This window comes from Crinia signifera, chromosome 4, assembly GCF_055691185.1.
Source record: "Crinia signifera chromosome 4, ASM5569118v1, whole genome shotgun sequence".
Lineage (NCBI taxonomy): Eukaryota > Metazoa > Chordata > Amphibia > Anura > Myobatrachidae > Crinia > Crinia signifera.
In genome coordinates this window covers 291,966,718-291,989,926 of record NC_139220.1, presented here as the reverse complement: position 1 = coordinate 291,989,926, position 23,209 = coordinate 291,966,718, and the positions used below count along the sequence as shown (strand labels likewise).

Here is a 23,209-nt window from a genome sequence, read left to right as displayed (position 1 = left end):
ATAGGCATTATTCTAGTTCACTCTTTCTGACAAAATCCTTCTTATACCCCTTTCAGACAGAAAAAAAGACCCGGTAATTTCCCTGCTCTTGCCGTGTCGACACGGGTTTTTCTTCTGTCTGAAAGGGTCAACACGGGTCTAAAGTTCCGGGACTTCGACCCAGTAATTTACCTGGGTTTTTCCCGTGTCAGACACGTGTCTGCGGCTGTGTGAAAGGTCCCGACCCGTGTTTTTCTCCCGACTATTGAAAAATCATGTTCATTGGCTGTGCAGCATGGTGCTGCGTGATTGGCTGATCTTTACAGCTTCCCTGATTGGCTGAGCGCACGTGGCAGAGGACATGGCGCACTGGAAAGATGAGGAGATCCGTGAGCTGCTCAGTGTCAGAGGGGAGGAAGAAATCCGCAAACAGATTACTGGCACAGTGAAGGACGCTGTAGTCTACACCAATATTGCCAAGGTCCTCACTTCAAGGGGCATTGTGCGCACCCAGCAGCAGGTGGTCAACAAACTAAAAGCTCTGCGCAGGTATTACAACAAAGTTTGTGACAACAACAGGAGGAAAAGTGGTGCTGGGAGGATGGAATGGGTTTACTTCGACCAATGTAACGAGGTCTTTGGCAATTCTGCCCTGGTGAACCCTGTTGCCATATCATCATCCAGTGCAGCTTCATCACGGAGCATAACTCCAGAATGCAGCCCATCTTGCCCATCTATAATGGAGTTGGAAGACAGCATAGACAACAGCATCCCTGATCCTATTGCTGCCATGGAGGACACAATTGATCCAATAGAGGCTGAGGTTGACGACAGTGGAGCCAGCACCATTACCCCATCTGGGACACCCGCTCCTGCACAGACTGAGACCCCAACGTTGCGTCGTAACAGTAAGTTTTTCAAGTATTGTTTGTGTATCTATTTTAATAGATGTACAGGGGGCTATAGGTATCAGCAGGCCTTTAATGCCCCACATGCTAGTACCTGTGGTTCTCCCAAGTATCAGCATGTGTTGCAGGCTTGCTGGGACCTGTAGTCCCACAGTAACACAGGTAACAACCACGCACCCACTACTACAGCACACATGTGGTGTGCCCTGGAGAGGGGTATTGTGGGAACCAGTAGTAGTAGTGTATATATATATATATATATATATATACTGGCATGGCGCTATTGGATTGTAATGATTTTTCCTTTTTTTTAGTATTTGATGTACCTGCAAGGAAGAAAAAAACGTCAAAGATGGAGCTTGCTACGCGCTCAATGTCAAGAATCCTGGTAGATCATCTCCGAGAGTCCGATCTTGAATTTCAAACTCAAGAGGATGCCCGACTGCAGCGCTTCTTTGACAACGAGAGACAGTTGCAAGATTCCTTTCTCACACAGTTGGTGGGTCTGCACGAACGCATAGCGCGTGAAAATCGAGATGCACAGATGACCTTCCTTACCAATATGGTGTCTACATTACAGAATCCGCAGCCTTACAAGCTGTGTAGTCCGTACGCTGAGGGTGATTATTGTAATCCTCCACACAGAGGCCATACATTTATGCCTTCAAATTCAAGCCAAACTACTGTGCAGGGCCAAGGGCGTAGTTATACTGAAAACATGGGCAATAATTTTTCACATGCCACACAGCCAAGTAGGCCACATGCCAATACCAGTCCACAGGAGACAGTGCATGATACTGTCAATGGCACAGGATATAGTAGGCAATATGGCAATGTGAAAAATTATGCTGATGATTCAGTGAATGCCAGTAATCATAACACTCCTGTTAGCACTGTAATCAGCACTGCCTACAGGCATTTGTAGTAATGTTGCTATATGGTTGTTCTTTTTATCTTTTTTCTGGGCTCGTTCAATTTTTCTTGCTTAAAAAGTGGCACTTACAAGGCCCGTTAAATGCTGTGTTCCATTTTGATGTACACAGTAGAGTATTATGGTTCTTTAGTTTATGAGCCTCAAAAAAGCTCATTTGGTTCTTCAGTTTGGAGCTGAATCAAAGTTCTCAAACTTTTTTTTTATTTAAATGTGTACAAATAGAGTATACTCTAGATATGTGACTGAACATAATCTATAATGTGTACACAGTATGCCTTCTTCTTTATCTTTAAGGCAATAAAAAAATTCCCTGTTTGGGGCTTATATTTATATATTTATATTTTTTTGGGGTGTACTAAGGGCTATTTCACACACTCCGACTCCTGTCGGATGGCGAAACCCCGCACGGCCAGGAAGCCGTGCCACACACCGTAGTTAATAATGGGCACAGATGTGACCATTCACCCAGGCCGCCTGGTTTCAGCCGGATCCCATCATTGTAAACTGCTGTGTGTGGCACAGATTCCTGGCCGTGCGGGTTTTCACTGCCCGGCAGGAGCCAGAGTGTTTCGAATTGCCCTACAGCACAGGTCTTCAACCTGTGGCCCTCCAGATGTTGTGAAACTACATGTCCCACCATACATTGCCACATTTTTTCCTATAGTAGGATGGCAAAAAAACTCAGGGCATGCGGGGACATGTAGTTCCACAACATCTGAAGGGCCACAGGTTGAAGACCTGTGCCCTACAGGTACCAAAAATTGCAAATACAAGTGTTTATCTATATATACAGTGCCGGATGAAAAGGTGTGGCTGCTGGACAGTCAGACTAGGTTTGTGTCTCCCCTATACAATATCAGCTTGGATGGCAGCACAACCTATTCACCCACCACTGATAGTAGACCTATGCTAAATACATATTCTACCTCGTGTTGCAATAGTTCAATGTTGTTTCAGTGTTGATAGGGTATTTATGACCACTAAAGATTTATATTTGAAAACATTTTATATTTAAAGTGAACTGCATAAAACATGTTTTGTGAAAAATAAAACAAGTTCTTTCAAACATACAACCAATGTGTCCTTGTACTTCTACTGTGTCATAGTATTTAGGTTAATAGAGAGGGTGTTCTGCAACTTGTCAGCCATGTTTAATGCAATGCAGTGAGCAGTCACCACCCACTTTTCATGATCTCATCTCTGTGTGCCTTTAAAACTGTCCTTTTCTTATGACACACAGAGTTTTGCAGGAAAAATCCGGCTTCTGTGTGAAAGGGGTCGACACGGGAAATACCCGGGTTTTTGCTCCTGTGTGAAAGGGGGTCAGCCCCTTGCTGTCTAGTTGTACCCGGGTTTTTGTATCCGGGAAATACCTGGGTTTTTGGGATTTTTCTGTGTGAAAGGGGTATTAGATGGACAAAACCATGTGGACTGCAGGTGGGGCAGATGTTACTTGTGCAGAGAGAATTAGATTTGGGTGGGGTTTTACTTCAAAGTGAGATCTATATTGCAGTGTAAAAATAAAGCAGCCAGTATTTACCCTGCACAGAAACAAAATAACTCACCCAAATCTAATTCTCTCTGCACATTTTACATCTGCCCCCCTGCAGTGCACATGGTTTTGTCCATCTAAGAAGGATTTTGTCAGAAAGAGTGAACTAGAATAAGGCCCTATGTTCGTTTTTACATAGGCTTTTTCAATGCGCATCCAGGGGCATTTGTGTACTATGTTTGGTGAGCATGTACAATGGCGACAATGTCCGCGCTCTGCCAACAGCCCTGATTCAACTCCGAGGCCATTAAAAACATTCCAAGAGCGGATCGTATAATCAAGGTCACTGTAATTGCTCTCTGTCTCTGCTGGTGAGGAGGCGTTTTCCATTGCACAAATCAAGGGCGGATTAATTGCTTTAAACTCATTTTATATTCCTGTGCTGGCTGTAATCATATATCTGGGAATAAGTCATTGGGGTGTGACCAATAAACAAGTTAAGCAGCCTATGAAGTATAAGTACATATATTAAAGGCACACTAACCCCTTTTTTAATCTTTGCTATGTGACTTACCTAATGCAGTTATAATAATATATTATTGCCTTTCTGTATATTCTGTGACAGTGCTTGGTACTTTAATGATGAATGAAACAGGCCAACTGAAGCATCACCATTCCTTTTTGTATTTTAAGATGGGTATGGGTGATAAGGTCGACACATGCATTAGGTCGTCAGTCAAAAGGCTGACATGGGGTTTTCGTGGGTTTTGGCTCGAATGTCGACACAGTCGACATGGATACCGGATCGGTGCACCGCGCGCCCTCGCATGGCTTGCCATGCTTCAGGCAGGGTGCCTCTCTACGCTCGGTACACTATTCTATTATCCCTCCATGTGCTAGTGGATGGTAGGGCATGGAATACTGGCCGTCGGCACATGTCGGCTCAAAAAAACAAAGTGAAAACCCCAGGTTGACCTTTTGTCTAATCGACCTTCCCAATGTCGACCCAATGCATGTGTCGACATGACCACGCCGACCATAGGAATGTTGACTGTTTATCTTTGTCAACCTAAGGTCTGTCGACCTTCAGTGTTTGCCCTAACGACTGTGTCCCTTTAAGATATAGGATTGCGATAACATTCCAACCTACATCCGCATCACTCTCCTGCAAGCAGTTAAGGAGGAAAAGGAGTAGGGGAGAAAGCAACGGGACCTACAAAGATCATTCCTGACTGCCGCTGTGCTGAGATAAACTCACTGTTATAGAAATAACTTCATCTAAACATAAAAACAGACAGTAACTTTATATTTAAATTAGTGCACACCACCCAGTTTAGGAAACATTTTTCCTTTAATGTTATTACACACCCCATGACAATTAGGGGGAAATTTACTAAAGGAAATTTGTAAAAAAATAGGTGTTTTTGTATCCAGAAATACAGTTATTTTTGGCATTTACTATCCTGAAAATACGGCAATTCGTATTTGTATTGATAGCACATCAATATGAATACAACTTGCCGTATTTTCGGGATAGTAAAAGCCAAAAATAAGTGTATTTCTGGATACAAATACACCTATTTTTTACAAATTTCCCCCTTATTGTTTTTGCCTCTTGAGGCATTGTTAGTTTTTTTAGACATAATAACACATAGTTTTTGGCCCTTGTAAGTGTGCTGCATTCCAATTTGATTGTGTCCAATGTATAGAAAGTATGTACTATTTAACTACATAATAAAGTGTGGCCAGATTGTCCAAGGTGATTTTGGCACTGACAGTTTGACTGTATTGTCTAGGGAGGCAATGTCCACCAAGGTCTACCATGTCTGCGGAGGTCCTTATTGGTGATAGTAATGGTGATAATCACTTGTGAATGCTATAACTTTGCTTCCAGGCTCTGACCAGGCTGGATTACTGCACTTGTGCAGCTTTAGGAATGAGCATGCATCAATGGGGTTCAACAGTGAGGAATATCAAACCCCTAAGCCAGGGGTTCCCAATCTTTTTTGATTCACGGCACCCTAGAGAATCAGACTTTTTTTCACGGCACCCCTAGGTCAATTTTTTTTAATTTAGATTGGGTTTATATGCGATTCTTAGTGTCAGTTATGTGGTAAAGGGCAGGATTTGCTTCTGTTGGTACACATTCTACGATTGCCAGCTACCAGCACTGGTTTTGCTCATAAATAATTAACCATTAATAATTTGAGTTGGTCCTAGACCACCAAGCCGCGGCACCCCTGCATGTGTCCCGAGGCACCCCAGGGAGCCACGGCACACAGTTTGGGAACCACTGCCCTAAGCCATAACCTTACCCGAAAAGGGCAGACTTGGGGGGTTATTCTAGTTCATTCTTTCTGACAAAATCCTTCTTAGATGGACAAAACCATGTGCACTGCGGGTGGGGCAGATGTAACTTGTGCAGAGAGAATAAGATTTGGGTGGGGTTTTTCTTCAAAGTGAGATCTATATTGCAGTGTAAAATAAAGCAGTCAGTATTTTCCCTGCACAGAAACAAAATAAATCACCCAAATCTAATTATATCTGCACATGTTACATCTGCCCCCCTGCAGTGCACATGGTTTTGTCCATCTAAGAAGGATTTTGTCAGAAAGAATGAACTAGAATAAACCCCTTGGTGTGGCAATCGTTAATATCTGCTGTCATATTCTATGTTTCTATATTAATTCAAAAGAAACCTCTCCAGCAAAATATGCAGTGACATAGTCCATATACCACCTGTAGATGGTATTAGATACCGATACTGCTTAATCATGTAATTTAGTAGCCGTGTAGAAACCTATGGGGTCTGCTCTTGTGTAAACAGGGGAGCTAAGGGCCTTATTCTAGTTCACTCTGACAAAATCCTTCTTAGATGGACAAAACCATGTGCACTGCAGGTGGGGCAGATGTTACTTGTGCAGAGAGTTGGGTGGGGGTTTACTTCAAGTGGGATCTATATTGCAGTGTAAAACTAAAGCAGCCAGTATTTACCCTGCACAGAAACAAAATAACTCACCCAAATCTAATATTCTCTGCACATTTTACATATGCCCCACCTGCAGTGCACATGGTTTTATCCATCTAAAAAGGATTTAGTCAGAAAGAGTGAACTAGAATGAGGCCCTAACATACCTGCTGCATGGGTTTTGGATCATATGATTATCAGTTTGTAGGTCAACATTGTCAAAAGGTTGACAGAAGAAAAAGGTAAGCATTGCCAAAAGGTTGACATGTGGACTCCAGATGGGAGTGGTAAAGTATGCAACGCGTGTCAACCGATCAGCCGGAACCCCTGCAGCTCTTAGCCCATAGATACATTCTAGGGATGCTTGAAATTTAGACTTTTTATTAACTTGATAAAACATTTCAGTTTTTTCTTGCCAGACAAACCTTGTTAGAAAGCCTATGACTATCATTAAGTGTTTTCTGATGCTGTACTCAAGTCTTAACTCCATATTTCCTTAATTCCCCACAGGTGCCTTCGTCATCTGCTGGACTCCTGGCCAAGTTATTCTCCTTCTGGATGGCTTAGGGTGCCAGTCCTGCAATGTGTTGGCTGTTGAAAAGTACTTTCTCCTCCTGGCCGAGTTCAACTCTATCATCAACCCCATTGTGTACTCGTACAGGGACAATGAGATGAGAGCAACCTTCAAGCAGATCCTCTGCTTCTGCTGCAGACGGAAGTCTAAATACTCAACTTCCCTCAAGTCAACAAACACAGAGAGAAGAATATTGTCTGACAATGGACACCTTGTCAGGGACTCCACACTTTAGAACTCTTTACATGGTGCTAACTCTCAACTGACACTTTTGGAAGCTAAAGACTAAACCCAGAAGATTATTTGCCACTGTGGTGCCATGACGCATGAACTGTAACACCAGTACAACTAAAATCCCATATTGGAGAACTTGAAGTAAACATATTTAAATAGCATCACCAGACTAAATAAATAAGATTGATGCATCTCAGGAATTGAGCTGCTCATTCTCAGTTTACCTAGATTTTCCCAGGTTTTGGTCCATGCTTGTGAAATCATATGACGGAATTGCTAACCTCGGCTTCTGAGTACAGTGTATCAAATACCATAACATAGATTGGGTCATGTGAGATTACGGTCAGGATACTTTATGAACAACAGTTGAACATTTTTCATTATGTGATGTTGTTTACAGAACAACAAGATGAGGTCCACAAGTTATAATATAGAACGTCTTGAGAAAAGAGCAGAAAGAGGAGTAAAATGGAGGTGAATTAGAGAAGAAGTGGGAGGAGTTTATGAGGTCATACATTATGTTTTAGACAGCGGTTATTTATTTATTGTATTTTATTTTTGTGACATGAGGAGTTAAATGGGAGATTAGCTGGACATGTATTCTGGAGAAGGACATGTAGAAGTTGTTTGTAGAGGTACACATGATTTGGAACAGACATGGCACAGTTTGCTTGTTTATCTCTGTAATTAAGCCCAGGTCTCATGTGACATTACAAAATGTTACCCCTAAAATCTGACACATAGACAAAAGATTTTAGAAATTGGTGCTCTTTGAGGTTACAAAGTATGGATTTTGAAAAAGCCGACATGTCAAGATTAAAAACAAAGGGTCAGTTAACCTGGAACAAAGTTGCATTTGCATTTCTAAGCACTTGCATTTGTCTTAGTTGCCTACAGTGAAATGGATTACATTTTATGGTCATACTGTCTCTAATAATCTACTCCACTCAAGAAAAATAAAAAAAAATCCCCTCAAAAGGACAATTTTATGATTCATGTAAAAAATTAAACTATGCTGATGAATCAGTAATACAGACATGAATGTCAACTGCATATTTGAAGGTTTATTCAATTAGTCTCCACTATAGGATGGTCTAAGTGGGCCTGGTTCAGATGTGGTTAGAGATGCTACAACTGCTGTTTGCTGTATGGTAATGGAACAGAAAGTGTCATTTACAAGTAGATCTATGGAGATCCCTGGTCTCTTTCCTCCCCCTGAACCACTGCAACACACCTTCGTTTTGGGCAATAGAGACCTTTGCTGCCTCTCCTTGTCCTCCAAACATCAACAGGCTGACAGTCTGGTGCCACCGTGCTTCCTAAATTGCAGATCCATTCACGCACGTGCAGAGCGTATCCTACACAAAATAATGAACATTGGTACTTTGAACGTCATGTTGCAGGTCCTTCGGGATATGACTGACACATCTGCATGGGGGCACTCACTATCCCCCTCTCCCAAAGAATACTACAACAAGAAATGAATGCATTACCTATGTGTGATGGGCGAGACAATAGTCTAGTGAGCTTTGCCTGCAATTTCATACATTTGAATAGGAGTCCAAATATTGGTACTGTCTGATTAGAGTTAGTACCAACCAATTAGGGGAAACACCCTGTAAGATGTGTAAGCTTGGTTCTTCAGCTCTGTTGTTTTGTATTCAGTTTGTTCTTTGATTTAAAAAAAAAAAAAAACTAGATAACAAATTGATAATCATTTAAAGAAATTTATAAAAACTGATAAAATAATAATTTTTTTGCAATCCAAAACCCAAAATTTGGATTTAAAATCTTACTACAGAAATGTGGTTTGAATTGGATCTCTTTTTGGGGGATCCGGACCAGGTTTTGGTTCTGAAGAACCGAACCGTACAACTCTACTCATGAGTAGCAAACGTTACATAAATATGCAGATGTAGTCAACTAAATCTCCTGCTTATGTTAGTGTTTTTAACAGTAAATGTTAATGGCATATTGTCTGCCAATTGCACATGAGTTATTTTATATGTGACAGTGAATTGACTCTCCCCAATTATGGACAACTTTTCTCTTTTTTTTTTTTTTTTTTTAGAAAACAAACTATTTTGTATAAAAGAAAACTATACACAAAAATGTATGTATATAGTCATTTGTGTTTATATAAATTGTGGATATTACAACACTTCTTTCTTGTTATTTATCACTCAGTAAGAAAATTGAGTATTTCATTTATTTTACTTTGTGGTCAATAAATAATGTCTATTTTCATGTTTAAAGGATATATTGATGACTTTTTTTTTTTTACATTTGTCTTAATAAAACCTAAAGGAACACATTTATACAGGAAGTCTCTGCAAAAGATGAAGAAACTTTTGGGGAAGTGAACATAAACAATAGAAACTTTGCTGCATTATATATCCTAACCAAGGTGAAAATATATAATAATCACTAGTTTTACACTTGCAGCTGTGATAATGCATAAACCACTGAGAAGTTATTTGAAACATACATTGAGGAATATCTTATAAGGCAGAGGAACATATTTTGTATTGCTGGAGATAAAGTGTCAGCGGGGGGTGAACATGGGGATGGAGCAGCTGAACGGGGGGTGTCCCCATGAAAACGCTGGGCATTCCCCTGGAGATGCAGGTGGGCCAATGCCTGTACGGGGCTGGCGGCTGATGCCACATGACCTCATCCCCGGCCCCTTTTCGGCCATCTAAGTCTGAAATAAAAGTCAGTTTATACTGACTTATTTCCCAAGGGAAGATAAATCATTCGATTATCGGCGACCATCAAATGATTTCTCTCCGCTTTAGCCTCATGCGAGGGGGTGTGATCTCGTACACAGCCCCTCACATGCTAGCGAGGGGATGCAGGTGGCGCTGACCTGTTCACTAGGCTGCAAGTATATGTATTCAGCCTAGCAAACAGGTGTGAATTAGGCCATATGTCAAGAACTTGCAGTGATTGAGTGTGGTTTACACACTACACATCTACATTTGTTAGACCTGATTAACACCTTTTGGTGGAGGTGAAGGATTGTTGTGTGGGGTGGGGGTAGTCATCAGGATAAACAAATGTTTCTGTTTTTTTTTTCAGTATCAATTAGAACACTAGAGTGTTAAGTTGATAAAGTGTCGGCTTAAAATCCATTGCAGTGTTATTTAGAAGGAAAACAAGAAACAAACCAAAATGATACAGATTATAAGGACGGCTATACAACCACAAAACTCAGGATCATTATTATGTGGCCTCTCCTCCGCTATGTCTTGAAAACACCAGGACCCGGCCCACCATCCCTGTGGCTAAGACCAAGTGTTAGTTTTCCCATATATATAAACCTTGGGCCCTTGTATGGCTCACCTCCCACAGTGTGACCTGCTTGGCATGCCCAACGTGGTTGTCTCATTTGGTACACTTGTGAATGGGATGAAAAATACATGGGCCAGGCAGTTTAGTTTGGACCTTACTCTGACAATGCAATCACCCCACTCTGGCTCTTCTCTTCTAGGGGTAGACTATTCCACCCAGGGTATTCCTTTACATTGCAGCCAAGATGGCTTCCTCACCTGAAACCTTGAGAGGGTGGAATACACAACCCATTGAAGTTATTACCCAAAATGCCTACACAAATACTGCAATATTCTTACTGTGCACTTGAGGTTTTCTTTTTATGTCTGTGTGGTGTGTCTGTTGCTGTATTACATAAATCTTCTTCACTTCACTGTGCATTACTTTTGTTGTCTGTAAAGGGCCCTGTTGGAAAAGGAGCACTACATAACTATATTATTATTATTATTATTATTATTATTATTATTATTATTATTATCATCCCACATCCAATTACAGTGTACATAAACAAATAGGCAAAACAGTGACCTACATTTGAATACAATATAGTGTACATCACCATAGCTGCATCAGAAGTATTAGTGTGGCAGAAAGTCACAGGATTTGGGGGGTTATTCTATTTGATTCACAAGGCTGCAAATTCGCAGCCTTGCAAATCCACCAAACCCCTCCCAGCGAATGAACGCCCACCCGCCCCCCTCTCGTAGTGCGGGTTCTGCCTACACAGGCTGAAAATGGATGTTTAGCATAAACATCCATTCATATGCCTCAGATAACCACCCACATCGTTCGATGGTCTGTGACCATCGAAAGACGTGGAAGGTACACGCATATAAATGTGACTTTTAAGTCACTTACATATGCGTGCACACTGGCATGGATATGGGCAGGCAGCTTACATCCGGTGATGTCAGCTGCCAGCCCCCCCGCACCCGCATCACCACCTCATTACCATGAGAACGCCCATGGAACATTGGGCATTCCCATATGGCAATGGGGCAGCCCGCCCCCCCTTCCCCCCGGGCATGCCATCATAGGTACGTGCACCCGGTGAACAGAAAGTTCCCTGTGGGAACATCAGTCCTCCGTGAGAATGAACTTGAATAACCCCCTTGGTGCCATCAAAGATGGTTCAGTAAGAGAAGGAAATGCACATGAGGGAAGAGGGCCCATTACTAGTGTAATCAAAATATAATAAATACAATAAAGCCATAACATCAGTCATACATCAGGCTTTTTTCCCCTGTACGCACAACTCATAAACTCCCTATCATCAGATGTGAGAGTGATCCTAGCTTCAAACCACAATTTTTAAGTCACGCTGAGCGATATCACAAAGGAAATAACAGGTAAATATCTTACAGAAATATTCTTGCAAGATACTGAAGTTTCAAATCTCATACAATGCATCTAAAAAAGGAAGCTCAAAAAAGAGAACCATAGTGCAGGTGGTAATAAACAACTTAAAGTGGTTAATATTAAAACCACTCACAAAATTGTAGGATAATAAATGTGTTATGGACATCCATAGATCACTCTTCCAAAGTGTAAGTGTTCTCTCCAAGAAACTCCTGTAACTTAAATGACATGCGATAGTGCAACACTGTATAGTTCAATAAAAGGGGATTTATTACAGGTATACACTCACATTTAAAACAGATAAAAACAGCATATAACACCAAACAGGTGTAAAGTTGAGGGGAGATGCCAGGGAAGGTACTTGCTGACCACTATATGAAAGGATGCCGGCTCCTCCAAACAGCTGGTAGATGTTTAACAGCGAAAAGAATCCACCCAGGTGTCCCCACAAGATCCAATGAGATGGTGTCCTAGAAGCTTAAACACGTTTTTGAAACCATAAGGTCTTTCATCAGAAGCTAAGGGCACCATCTCTGTGGAGCCCTCTTAAACCATGTAAATGATGATTGACAGCTCTCACCAGCTCAAGCTGGAAGGACATCCACCAGAAATGACGGATTCAGCTGGAAGTGCTCATTCCAATCTTAACTAAAATCTGTAACCTCTCTTTATCTACTGGTGTCTTTCCTTCATTGTTCAAACAAGCAGTTATTACTCCGATTCTGAAAAAACAGAATTCTGATCCAAGCTCTCTCTCAATCTACCGTCCCATTTCTCAACTTCCATGCACCTCCAAACTACTTGAAAGACTTGCTTATACTCACCTCACACACTTTCTTAACTTGCACAACTTAATGGACCCGCATCAGTCAGGCTTTCGTGCCCAACACTCCACAGAGACAGCACTGACTAAAGTTGTGAATGATCTGGTCACTGCTAAGTCTAAAGGCCACTACTCACTACTAATTATTTTAGATCTCTCTGCTGCTTTTGACACTGTTGACCACACACTTCTCATACAAACACTACAATCCATAGGTCTTAAAGACACAGCCCTCTCTTGGTTCTCATCCTACCTCTCTAACCGCTCCTTTAGTGTTCATTTCTCTGATTCTACCTCCTCTTCGCTACCTCTTTCAGTTGGAGTACCTCAGGGTTCAGTTTTAGGTCCCCTGCTTTTCTCAATCTATACCTCATCTCTTGGCAAACTAATCAGCTCCTTTGGATTTCAGTATCATCTGTATGCGGATGATACTCAGCTCTACCTATCCTCCCCGGACCTGTCCCCATCTGTATTGCGCCGTGCCTCTGAATGCCTTTCTGCTGTTTCATCCTGGATGTCATCTCGCCACCTCAAACTTAAAAACAGAATTAATTATATTTCCGCCAATAAATAGTAGTTACCAACCTGATATCTCTATCGCTGTTGAGAAAATGACAATCACTCATACCTCTCAAGCTCGCTTGCCTAGGTGTTATCCTTGACTCAGAACTTTCCTTTGTACCCCGCATTCAATCTGTCTCAAAATCATGCCACATGCGCCTAAAAAAACATATTTAAAATTCGCCCTTACCTTACACAAGACACTGCAAAAACTCTAATCCATGCTCTCATCATCTCACGCATTGATTATTGCAATAGTCTCCTTATTGGCCTTCCCCAATACAGACTCTCACCACTACAGTCCATTATGAATGCAGCTGCAAAGCTAATCTTCCTAGCCAGACGTTCATCGTCTGCAAAGCTACTCGTCAGTCACTTCATTGGTTACCTGTATTCTACCGTATTCAATACAAAATTATTTTACTTACACACAAAGCCATAAACCAAACTACACCAACATACATATCTTCTCTTATCTCAAAATATCATCCAACACGACCTCTACGCTCCTCCCAAGATCTGCGTCTCTCATACACACTCATTACTCGCTCCCATTCCCGACTGCAGGACTTTCTTCGGGCTGCACCCACTCTGTGGAATGCCCTCCCAAGCACAATAAGACTCTCCTCCAGTCTCCAAAACTATAAACGTTCCCTAAAAACACATCTCTTCAGGCAAGCTTATCAAATTCCAGAACCAGTCATAGAACCTTGCGTTCTGGTGGAATCGATGCAATAAAGAATACAGTATCTATCCTTATGTATCAATGCCTATTTCCCTATAGATTGTAAGCTTGCGAGCAGGGCCCTCCTACATTTTGACTGTCTGTAAATACCCTGTTTTGTTGTATCACTGTCTGCTATTGTAAAGCGCAACGGAATATGCTGCGCTATATAAGAAACTGTTAATAAATAAATAAGTGACTGGTCCGCCGAACGTTGCTGATAAATTCCACACACGCATAACAAATACATAAAAAAAACCTCTAAAAACAGTATTACCAAAACCTAACGTATAAGTCTTTGAACTATGAAGCACCTCCATCTTCATTAGCGCTATCCGTATATATCGGCGGTCAGGGAAGTGACGTGTGCATGTGATTAGGGCGGAAGCAAGCCTTCATAGAATAGAATAGAATAGAATAGAAGCAATTTTATTGGCCATGTACGGATTTAAGCTTCTAGGACACCATCTCATTGGATCTTGTGGGGACAACTGGGTGGATTCTTTTTGCTGTTAAACATCTACCAGCTGTTTGGAGGAGCCGGCATCCTTTCATATAGCGGTCAGCAAGTACCTTCCCTGGCATCTCCCCTCAACTCTACACCTCTTTGGTGTTATATGCGGTTTTTATCTGTTTTAAATGTGAGTGTATACCTGTAATAAATCCCCTTTTATTGAACTATACAGTGTTGCACTATCGCATGTCATTTAAGTTACAGGAGTTTCTTGGAGAGAACACGTACACTTTGGAAGAGTGATCTATGCAGGACCTCAGTGTCCATAACACGCTTATTAACCCACAATTATGTGAGTGGTTTTGATATTAAACCAGGGGTTCCCAATCTTTTTGTAATCAGGGCACCTTAGAGTATCAGAATTTTTCCACGGCACCCCTAGGCCCCCAAAAATATATATGAAATGAAATAGATTGTGTTTATATGTGCTTCTTAGGTTCAGTTATGTGGTAAAGGGCAGGATTTGGTTCTGATTGTACAGATTTTATGATTGGCAGCCACCAGCACTGCTTTTTTCCAGAAATAATTGATCATAAATAATTTGAATTGGTCCTGGACTACCAACCCGAGGCACCCCTGCAAGTGTCCCGAGGCACCCCAGGGAGCCTAGGCGCACAGTTTGGGAACCACTGTATTAAACACTTTAAGTTGTTTATTACCACCTGCACTATGGTCTCTTTTTTGAGCTTCCTTTTTTAGATTCTTGGGGGAAATTTACTAAAGGAAATTTGTAAAAAAAATAGGTGTATTTGTATCCAGAAATACACTTATTTTTGACATTTACTATCCCGAATATACGGCAATTCGTATTCGTATTGATGTGCTATCAATACGAATACGAATTGCCGTATTTTCGGGATAGTAAATGTCAAAAATAACGGTATTTCTGGATACAAATACACCTATTTTTTACAAATTTCCTTTAGTAAATTTCCCCCATTGTATGAAATTTGAAACTTCAGTATCTTGCAAGAATATTTCTGTTATTTCCTTTGTGATATCGCTCAGCGTGACTTAAAAATTGTGGTTTGAAGATAGGATCACTCTCACATCTAATGACAGGGAGTTTATGAGTTGTGCGTAAAGGGGAAAAAAGCCTGATGTATGACTGATGTTATGACATTATTGTATTTATTACACTTTGATTACACTTAGTAATGGGCTCTATTCCTTCATGTGCATTTGATGGCACCAAGTGGGTGATTCAAGTTCATTTGCACAGAGGACCGATGTTGCGCATCTGTCAGCGTGACTTAAAAATGGTGGTTTGGTGTATCTTTCTGAACTTTGGTGAAAGGTTCAACTTTTGTCATTTCAGCTGATTATCACAGGTGGCGCTACGGGGGAGTTTTTAATTCTTAATTATTTTCTAGTGATCCTTGCTTAATACAACAAGCTATATTTAATGAACCATAATATCCATATCTAAAATAATGACACTGACAGCGTGTCACCATGAAAATCGGTCAACCTTTTATTTAGTGTGAACCTCAAAAGAAGTATGGTGGCCAAAGAAGGAACAGTCATCTGCTCTGTGACACTTAGGGGGATATTGAATCCCCGTCGCTATTTCTGATGGTGGAAATAGAGGCAGGCGCCTATTTAATGCTTTCTTTCTGACAGCATTGAAGAAGCAGATCAACGGAACGGGCCCGGCTTTAAAAGCTGTCAAGCCCGTTTTGCAGAGAATGGCTGTGGATTGTCGCGATCATGGCAGCATCTCGACAATCCACGGCAGTTCACATGGGCATGCCCCCTTTTTGCTGATCGGCAGGCGGACATTGAATCCCACGTGCCGATATGCAGGTGGGCAAAATGCAAACGTACCAGGGTCACAGCTGTGTGGACGTATAGACATTCGTGACCTGGGATTGAATGTCTTATTGACTGCTTTATTTATTTATTAAGAGTTTCTTATAGCACACACAGAATCTGCAGCGCTTTGCAGATAATATTTGAACAGTTACATCAGTCCCTGCCCCAGTGGAGCTTAGACTCTATATTCCCTACCACATGTACACGCACACACAGACGTTCTAGGGTTAAATTGTTGGGAGCCAATTGACCTACCAATATATTTTTGGATTATGGGAGGAAACCGGAGTACCCAAATGAAACCCACACAAGCACGGGGAGAATATACAAACTCTGCACAGTTAGGGCCATGGTAGGAATCAAACCCATGACCCCAGTGCTGCGAGGCAGTAATACTAACCATTACACCATCCGTACTGCTATATCATAATTACTAGGCTCCAACTCTTCCAACAATACACTACAATAGGCCCGCCTGCCAGCCATTGCCACTGACCCCAGTAGGGTATATCATTATATATAGGTATATAGGGTATATATATATATTGGGCAGCACTGGTGGTGTTATGGTTAGCATTACTACCTCACAGCTCTGAGGTCATGGGTTCAATACCCACCATGGCTCTAACTGTGCAGAGTTTGTATATTCTCCCCGTGCTTGCGTGGGTTTCCTCCGGTTTCCTCCCACAATCCAAAAATATACAGATAGGTTAATTGGCTTCCAACAAAATTAACCCTAGAATGTATGTGTGTGTGTGTGTATATGGGGTAGGGAATATAGATTGTAAGCTCCACTGGGGCAGGGACTGATGTGAATGTTCAAATATTCTCTGTAAAGCGCTGCGGAATATGTGTGCGCCATATAAGAAACTGTTAATAAATAATAATAATAAATAAATATATCAGTCTAGAACGATGTAGTAAGACATTGTACCACACAAATAGCAGCGTAATAGCCACTGAACTACTACTTTTCTCACCACATGACAGCTGACAAACTGCATCCGCAAAAGAAAAGAAAAAAAAATTGGTTAAGCAAACAAACAAACTAGCAATCAACCCTATCCTAACCCTAAACTAGCCCTCACTCCCACCATCCCTAATGTTCATTCTAGCACCCGCAACATTTGAATACCAATGCAGTTCTTCTTCCCTGCCTGGCGTGTCGCTGTCTGCTGTAGTGTTTCTAGCACATTGTGGTCTGTATATCAGCACTTATATGCAAACCAGACCTGTGCTAGAAACACTACAGCAGACAGCGACACCCCAGGCAGGGAAGTGGAACTGCATGGGTTTTCAAATATGGCCGGTGCTAGAATGAACACTACAGCCCTAGGGGCTTATCTGGGCTCGTTCATGTGCATTTGCTTGCTATTCAGCATCACACAGAGCTCTTGGTACACACCCACGACACTCCCACTTTTCCCTCTCCCAGTTGCCATCCTGAAGAGCTTCTAAACATTTAAAAAGGTAATGTTGCCCATAGCAGCCAATCAGATATTGTCTATTATTTCCTATGATAAAATAGAGAAATGATAGACAAAATCTGATTGGTTGGTTTGGGCATTTCATTTTCAGAAGCTTTAGTAAATTGACCCTTCTGATTTCTGATACACATGGTATGTACATTACCTTGCTGCTGCCAGCCTGTATCACAGCTGCTCTGATAATATTTTATTCAAGCAATAATAAAAATTAATATAATTGATATTGTCATGAAATTTTAATCTTTTAAAAATGAATGACAGGATATTGCACTATGGGCCTGATTCAGGTTGGCTCGTTAGGCAGCGTACATTCGCTGCCTAATGAGCCCATAAACGCCACCCGCCACTCAGCTGAATGCCCGCCTCTCCCGATGGCCGCTGAATCCCCCCAGTACCATGTGAGGGGAGGTGCATGCAAACACATCCCCTCGCATGTGGCCGAAGGGGAGAGAACGGCAAGTGTGTAACTTGCTGAAGCCGTTCGCCTCTGATGTTTGCACATGCGCAGAAATGCCCATGCCCAAACCGGACCATCTTGGCTTGGGCCGAATTCCAATCCCAAACGAGTGATCCTGAATCGCCATCTATGTTTAATAGCATCAATTTAATTGTAAATCAGTACCCTCTAGTGGTGACTGGGGTTAGTACATTCTGCCATACAGTTGTATAGTATAGAATATTTGCAACAGTAAAATATATAATAATAGTAATAATACAAATAATAATACAAATAATAATAATAATAATAATAATAATAATAATAATAATAATAATAATAATAATAATGATAATAATAATAAATGGCACCACAAAGATGGGTACCATATATTTTTGTATGATATGTATATGAATCTGATTTATGCTAATCCTAACTACTCAATGCACCTGGATAGGGGGGGGGGGGGGGATAAAATATAGTTGAAGAAAACCAATTTAACATAAAAACTACAAACAGACTGTACAGTCAGATCAGGGGTTCTCAAAACTATTTTGCTTCTGGACCCCGTCAGACAATAAAAAGATAATACAGGACCCCAGCAAGTTATGGCAAAATGGCCACCACATGTGGGGTAATTAAATTGAAGTTGTTTTTTTTTTTTTTTTTTTTTTGTGACAGGGAGGCAGTGGGTAATGGAGGGATAGAAAAGGGTGACAGTGGGATGGAAGATGGAGGCAATGGGTGTTTACTTAATGACTTTTAACCTTTCCCCCACTCCCAACCCCTCCTCCACAGACACATTAGCCTGATGGTCAGCAACATGGAGTCGTGATCCCTTGCTGAGGTGGCTGTAGGGTGACCAACTCATCCCTTTAATCCGGGACACATATTAATTACACAGGTTCTGTGGCTGGCTTTCACCTGGTTTTAAACTGCCACACCTCAATACTCCATTTCACCTGGTTTTAAACTGCCACAGAACCTGTGTAATTAATATGTGTCCCGGATTAAAGGGATGAGTTGGTCACCCTAGGTGGCTGGGACCCACAGTTTGAGACCCGATGGGTTAAATGATATATAAAACAGTTAAATAATAATATTTAACATTTAAAGGTATTAAAACTGTATCACTCAATAAGAAGTTAAAACACAATCTGCCCCCACTGAGAGCCCTAAACATACCCTAGCTTTGCTCACACTGCGCACCAACCTGCTCAATATGAGTCTTCTCTGGCAGACAGACTGCTGACAGTACTGATTGTGGTGCAGTTTGGTGAATCTCAATGGTCATATTATTTCTAATTGCACAATTCCCATTAGTTTCAGAATTGAAAAGTCTGCAAACATAAAGCACTGGATGCGATGGGCTTGCCATAACATCCCTTTAACCCGGGATAACTTATTTATACAGGTTCTGTGTTTGATTAAAACCTGTGAAAGGCAGGTTTAAATTAAGGCAGCCACAGAACCTGTGTAAATCATGTTTCTCAGATGAAAGGGATATTATAGGTTGTCTATAGGTAATCTATAGGCTCCCCTTGGAGAAGTTGCACACAGGGCTCCCTTGAGCCACCTGGGACCTTCCCAAACATCAGGATCACATGAGATATATTACATGCAATCCCAGCCAAGCCGTCCCAGCTCAGAAGCAATCCAAGAGATTGCTTCTGCAGCAGGGGCAACTCGGAAGGTTTGGTGCGATGCGTACGGGTCAGTCACCTGCAGTTCGGGTTCTTTTCCTGTGATTGCTGCAATCAGAGGAAAAGCTGCCAAATTGCAGATAAATAGCCTAGTGTATGGGGGTCTTATGTATGCTGCATGTGTAGACATTTAAAAACCCTTTTAGTTTGTTTATTTATTTATATTGACTTTTTTTTTATGTATCCAAAACCCTGATAAGATGTTTAAGCCCTATATTAGGCCAGAATAATACCAATCAGTTGAATAGATACTTGGAAATAGATTTACTACAGTTTCGGCAAATGTAATGTGCTGGTGTTGTCCATAGCAACCAATCAAATTCTGTATATCCTTTCTGTATTGAATCTATAAGAAAATGATAGACACAATTTGATTGGTTGCTATAGGCAACATCACCTTATCATACCCTCCAACATGACCCATTCCATTAGGTACAAAATGCTCTGTTCCTGGACTTCACCTGTGTTGAACTACTGTAATTTATAAGAAAGGTGTGTCAGCACAGGTACTGGCAAATATATAAGTAAGAGGGAAGTCCTGGAACAGAGCATATTGTACCTAATGGAATGGGTCATGTTGGAGGGTATGCCTTATTTCATTTTAGCAGTTTTAATAAATCTACCCCTTGGACACTTCTAACCTCTCAGACTTGAAAATAAACATAATGGACTGCTGCATTACAGGGGAATGCTGATAAAGGAAATCTAACTGCTTCTGGATGGAAACCACCTGGTCGGAAATGAAACAAGAAACAGAACCCAAATATAACTGCGACCGACCTACAGAAAGGTTTATAAATATGGGATGCCAAATCACAGGTTCTCAGAGCATAGCACACAGGGGTATATGTATGAAGCAGTGATATGGGAGGAGACATAAGACAGAAGAGAGGTGTCCCATGGCAACCAATCAGGTGCTCTGTATAATTTATTATTATGCAAATTATAGATGTTACTTCTGTGCTGATTGGTTGCCATGGGCCACTTCTCCTCTGGCTCAGGGCCAGCGATGTTTGGCAGTGTTTGGAGGGGCATTTGGTGTGGCTCTTTTGGACTGCACTGCAGGACAATGTGTCAGGAACCCAGTGCTTGGGATGCCAGTAGTCACAAGACACCAGCAGCATCATGATGCGCCATCACCACAAGTGTATAGTGTATAGAATAGTGATTTTCAACCTTTCTCAAGTTTCTCAAGGGATAAGAAGCAAATCTGATTGGTTGCCCATAGCAACATCACATGTAAAGTAGAATACACATCTTAGTCAATTCCCCCCATATTGTCTAAAAAGGACAAAATGAGATGTGAAATCCAAACCAGATAGTTTGATTCTATGGGGGAAATTGACTAAGATGTGTATTCTACTTCACATGTGATGTTGCTATGGGCAACCAATCAGAATCTACTTCTTATTTATTTAGCACCCCCTAGAAGATAGTAGACAGGATCTGATTGGTTGCCTATAGCAACATCACATGTGAAGTAGAATACATCTTAGTCAATTTCCCCCTATATATCTTTCACTGGACAATCTGTGCAGCTGACACATATAGGCCCGTATTCAGATCTGATTGCAGTACAAATTTGTTCTCAAAAGGGGCAAATCTATGTGCACTGCAGGTGGGGCAGATGTAACAGGTGCAGAGAGAGTTACATTTGGGTGGGGTGTGTTGAATCTGAAATCTAAATTGCAGTGTAAAAATAATGCAGATAGTATTTACCCTGCACAGAAACAAAATAGCTCACGCAAATCTAACTCTCTCTATACATGTTACATCTACCCCCCTGCAGTGGACGTGGTTTTGCCCATTTTGAGAAAAAAAAATGAACTGCGATCAGATCTGAATAAGGGCCATAATCTCCATTATAGTGTGACACTCTAATTATTATTGCACAGTGGATTAAATATATGCTCACATACTATGGGCATAAAGTTGAATTAAAAACCTGTGACAAAATTATAAATCACAGATCTTAGGGCCTTATTCTGGTCGGTGCGGCCGGATCCGATTATGCGGCCAGGACCGTGCGTGCGTAACCCCGCCTTCCATACGGATCACCAACTCCGTCCGTACGCGGTAAGAAGCTGGCCGAACGGACCGCACGTGTATTTTACACGGAATGCGCCTCCTCCATCTAAGGGAACCTCCCCCATCATTCGATGGTCGCAGACCATCGAATGCAGGACTGAGTGCTCCACCAGCTCCCGCAACCTCAGACCACACGGACATTTTTCCGTGCAAAAGCAGGGATCTGGGCGGGCAGCTGACATCCGGCGATGTCATATGTCCGCCCCCTACACGTGCGTCACGGCCGCATTACCATACGTACGCCCAGCGTTTGCAAGGGAACGCCCATGAAACGCGGGGCGTATGCATATGGTAATGAGCCCAAATAGCCCTTCACGCCCCTCTCCATCCCCTGTTCGGAGTGTTCACATATCATGCGGGATTTGGCTGAACGCCCCGATCGCACATGCTCATGCACATGCTCATGCACATGCGCAGACACAAAACATCGCGGCCCGAACGCACGCGGATATATCCGCACCAAGGGCCTTATTCTGGTCGGTGCGGCCGGATCCGATTATGCGGCCAGGACCGTGCGTGCGTAACCCCGCCTTCCATACGGATCGCCAACTCCGTCCGTACGCGGTAAGAAGCTGGCCGAACGGACCGCACGTGTATTTTACACGGAATGCGCCTCCTCCATCTAAGGGAACCTCCCCCATCATTCGATGGTCGCAGACCATCGAATGCAGGACTGAGTGCTCCACCAGCTCCCGCAACCTCAGACCACACGGACATTTTTCCGTGCAAAAGCAGGGATCTGGGCGGGCAGCTGACATCCGGCGATGTCATATGTCCGCCCCCTACACGTGCGTCACGGCCGCATTACCATACGTACGCCCAGCGTTTGCAAGGGAACGCCCATGAAACGCGGGGCGTATGCATATGGTAATGAGCCCAAATACCCCTTCACGCCCCTCTCCACCCCCTGTTCGGAGTGTTCACATATCATGCGGGATTTGGCTGAACGCACCGATCGCACATGCTCATGCACATGCGCAGACACAAAACATCGCGGCCCGAACGCACGCGGATATATCCGCACCAACCAGAATAAGGGCCTGAATGACTGATGATTACAGTAGTCTTACAAAAACTTCACCTTTTGATATAATAGTTCTATGGCCTGCTGAAGAATTGTTAAATGACACAGCAAAGATACTGTTACTGTTGGGATGTTTCATTAAACAAATTGAAACAATACTGATTACATTAAAACAACAACAGTTTATATACAGGTCAAGACAATTTCTAGTCAGTACAAACGAGCCACAGAGTGTGAGCCATACAGTGCAAAT

At 42.1% G+C, this 23,209-nt stretch overlaps 2 protein-coding genes and 1 long non-coding RNA gene across 6 annotated transcripts in view; 2 read left to right on the top strand and 1 right to left on the bottom strand.

The window, feature by feature from the left end:
- The window catches only part of LOC146075618 (lysophosphatidic acid receptor 2-like), a 60,637-nt gene extending 51,372 nt beyond the window's left edge, over positions 1-9,265 (top strand). For all 3 annotated transcript variants that reach the window (XM_083185024.1, XM_083185027.1, XM_083185025.1), the window contains exon 3: positions 6,792-9,265. In XM_083185024.1, the coding sequence (XP_083041150.1) occupies positions 6,792-7,090 (299 nt within the window). In that variant the 3' untranslated portion in view covers positions 7,091-9,265. The remainder of the gene's footprint in view (positions 1-6,791) is intronic.
- Positions 28-3,293, top strand: LOC146075617 (uncharacterized). The gene is made up of 2 exons (XM_083185023.1): positions 28-887; positions 1,202-3,293. Exons 1-2 carry the CDS (start codon positions 341-343, stop codon positions 1,810-1,812), a joined length of 1,158 nt encoding a protein of 385 aa, XP_083041149.1. The 5' UTR covers positions 28-340; the 3' UTR covers positions 1,813-3,293.
- Positions 8,095-23,209, bottom strand: part of LOC146075620 (uncharacterized) — a 22,959-nt gene continuing 7,844 nt past the window's right edge. Inside the window, exons 2-3 of one of the 2 annotated variants that reach the window (XR_014473603.1) lie at positions 10,722-10,844; positions 8,095-8,447 (exon numbers count right to left, since the gene is read on the bottom strand). This is a non-coding gene — a long non-coding RNA (uncharacterized LOC146075620). The remainder of the gene's footprint in view (positions 8,448-10,721; positions 10,845-23,209) is intronic. The other variant, XR_014473602.1, reaches the window with a different exon arrangement.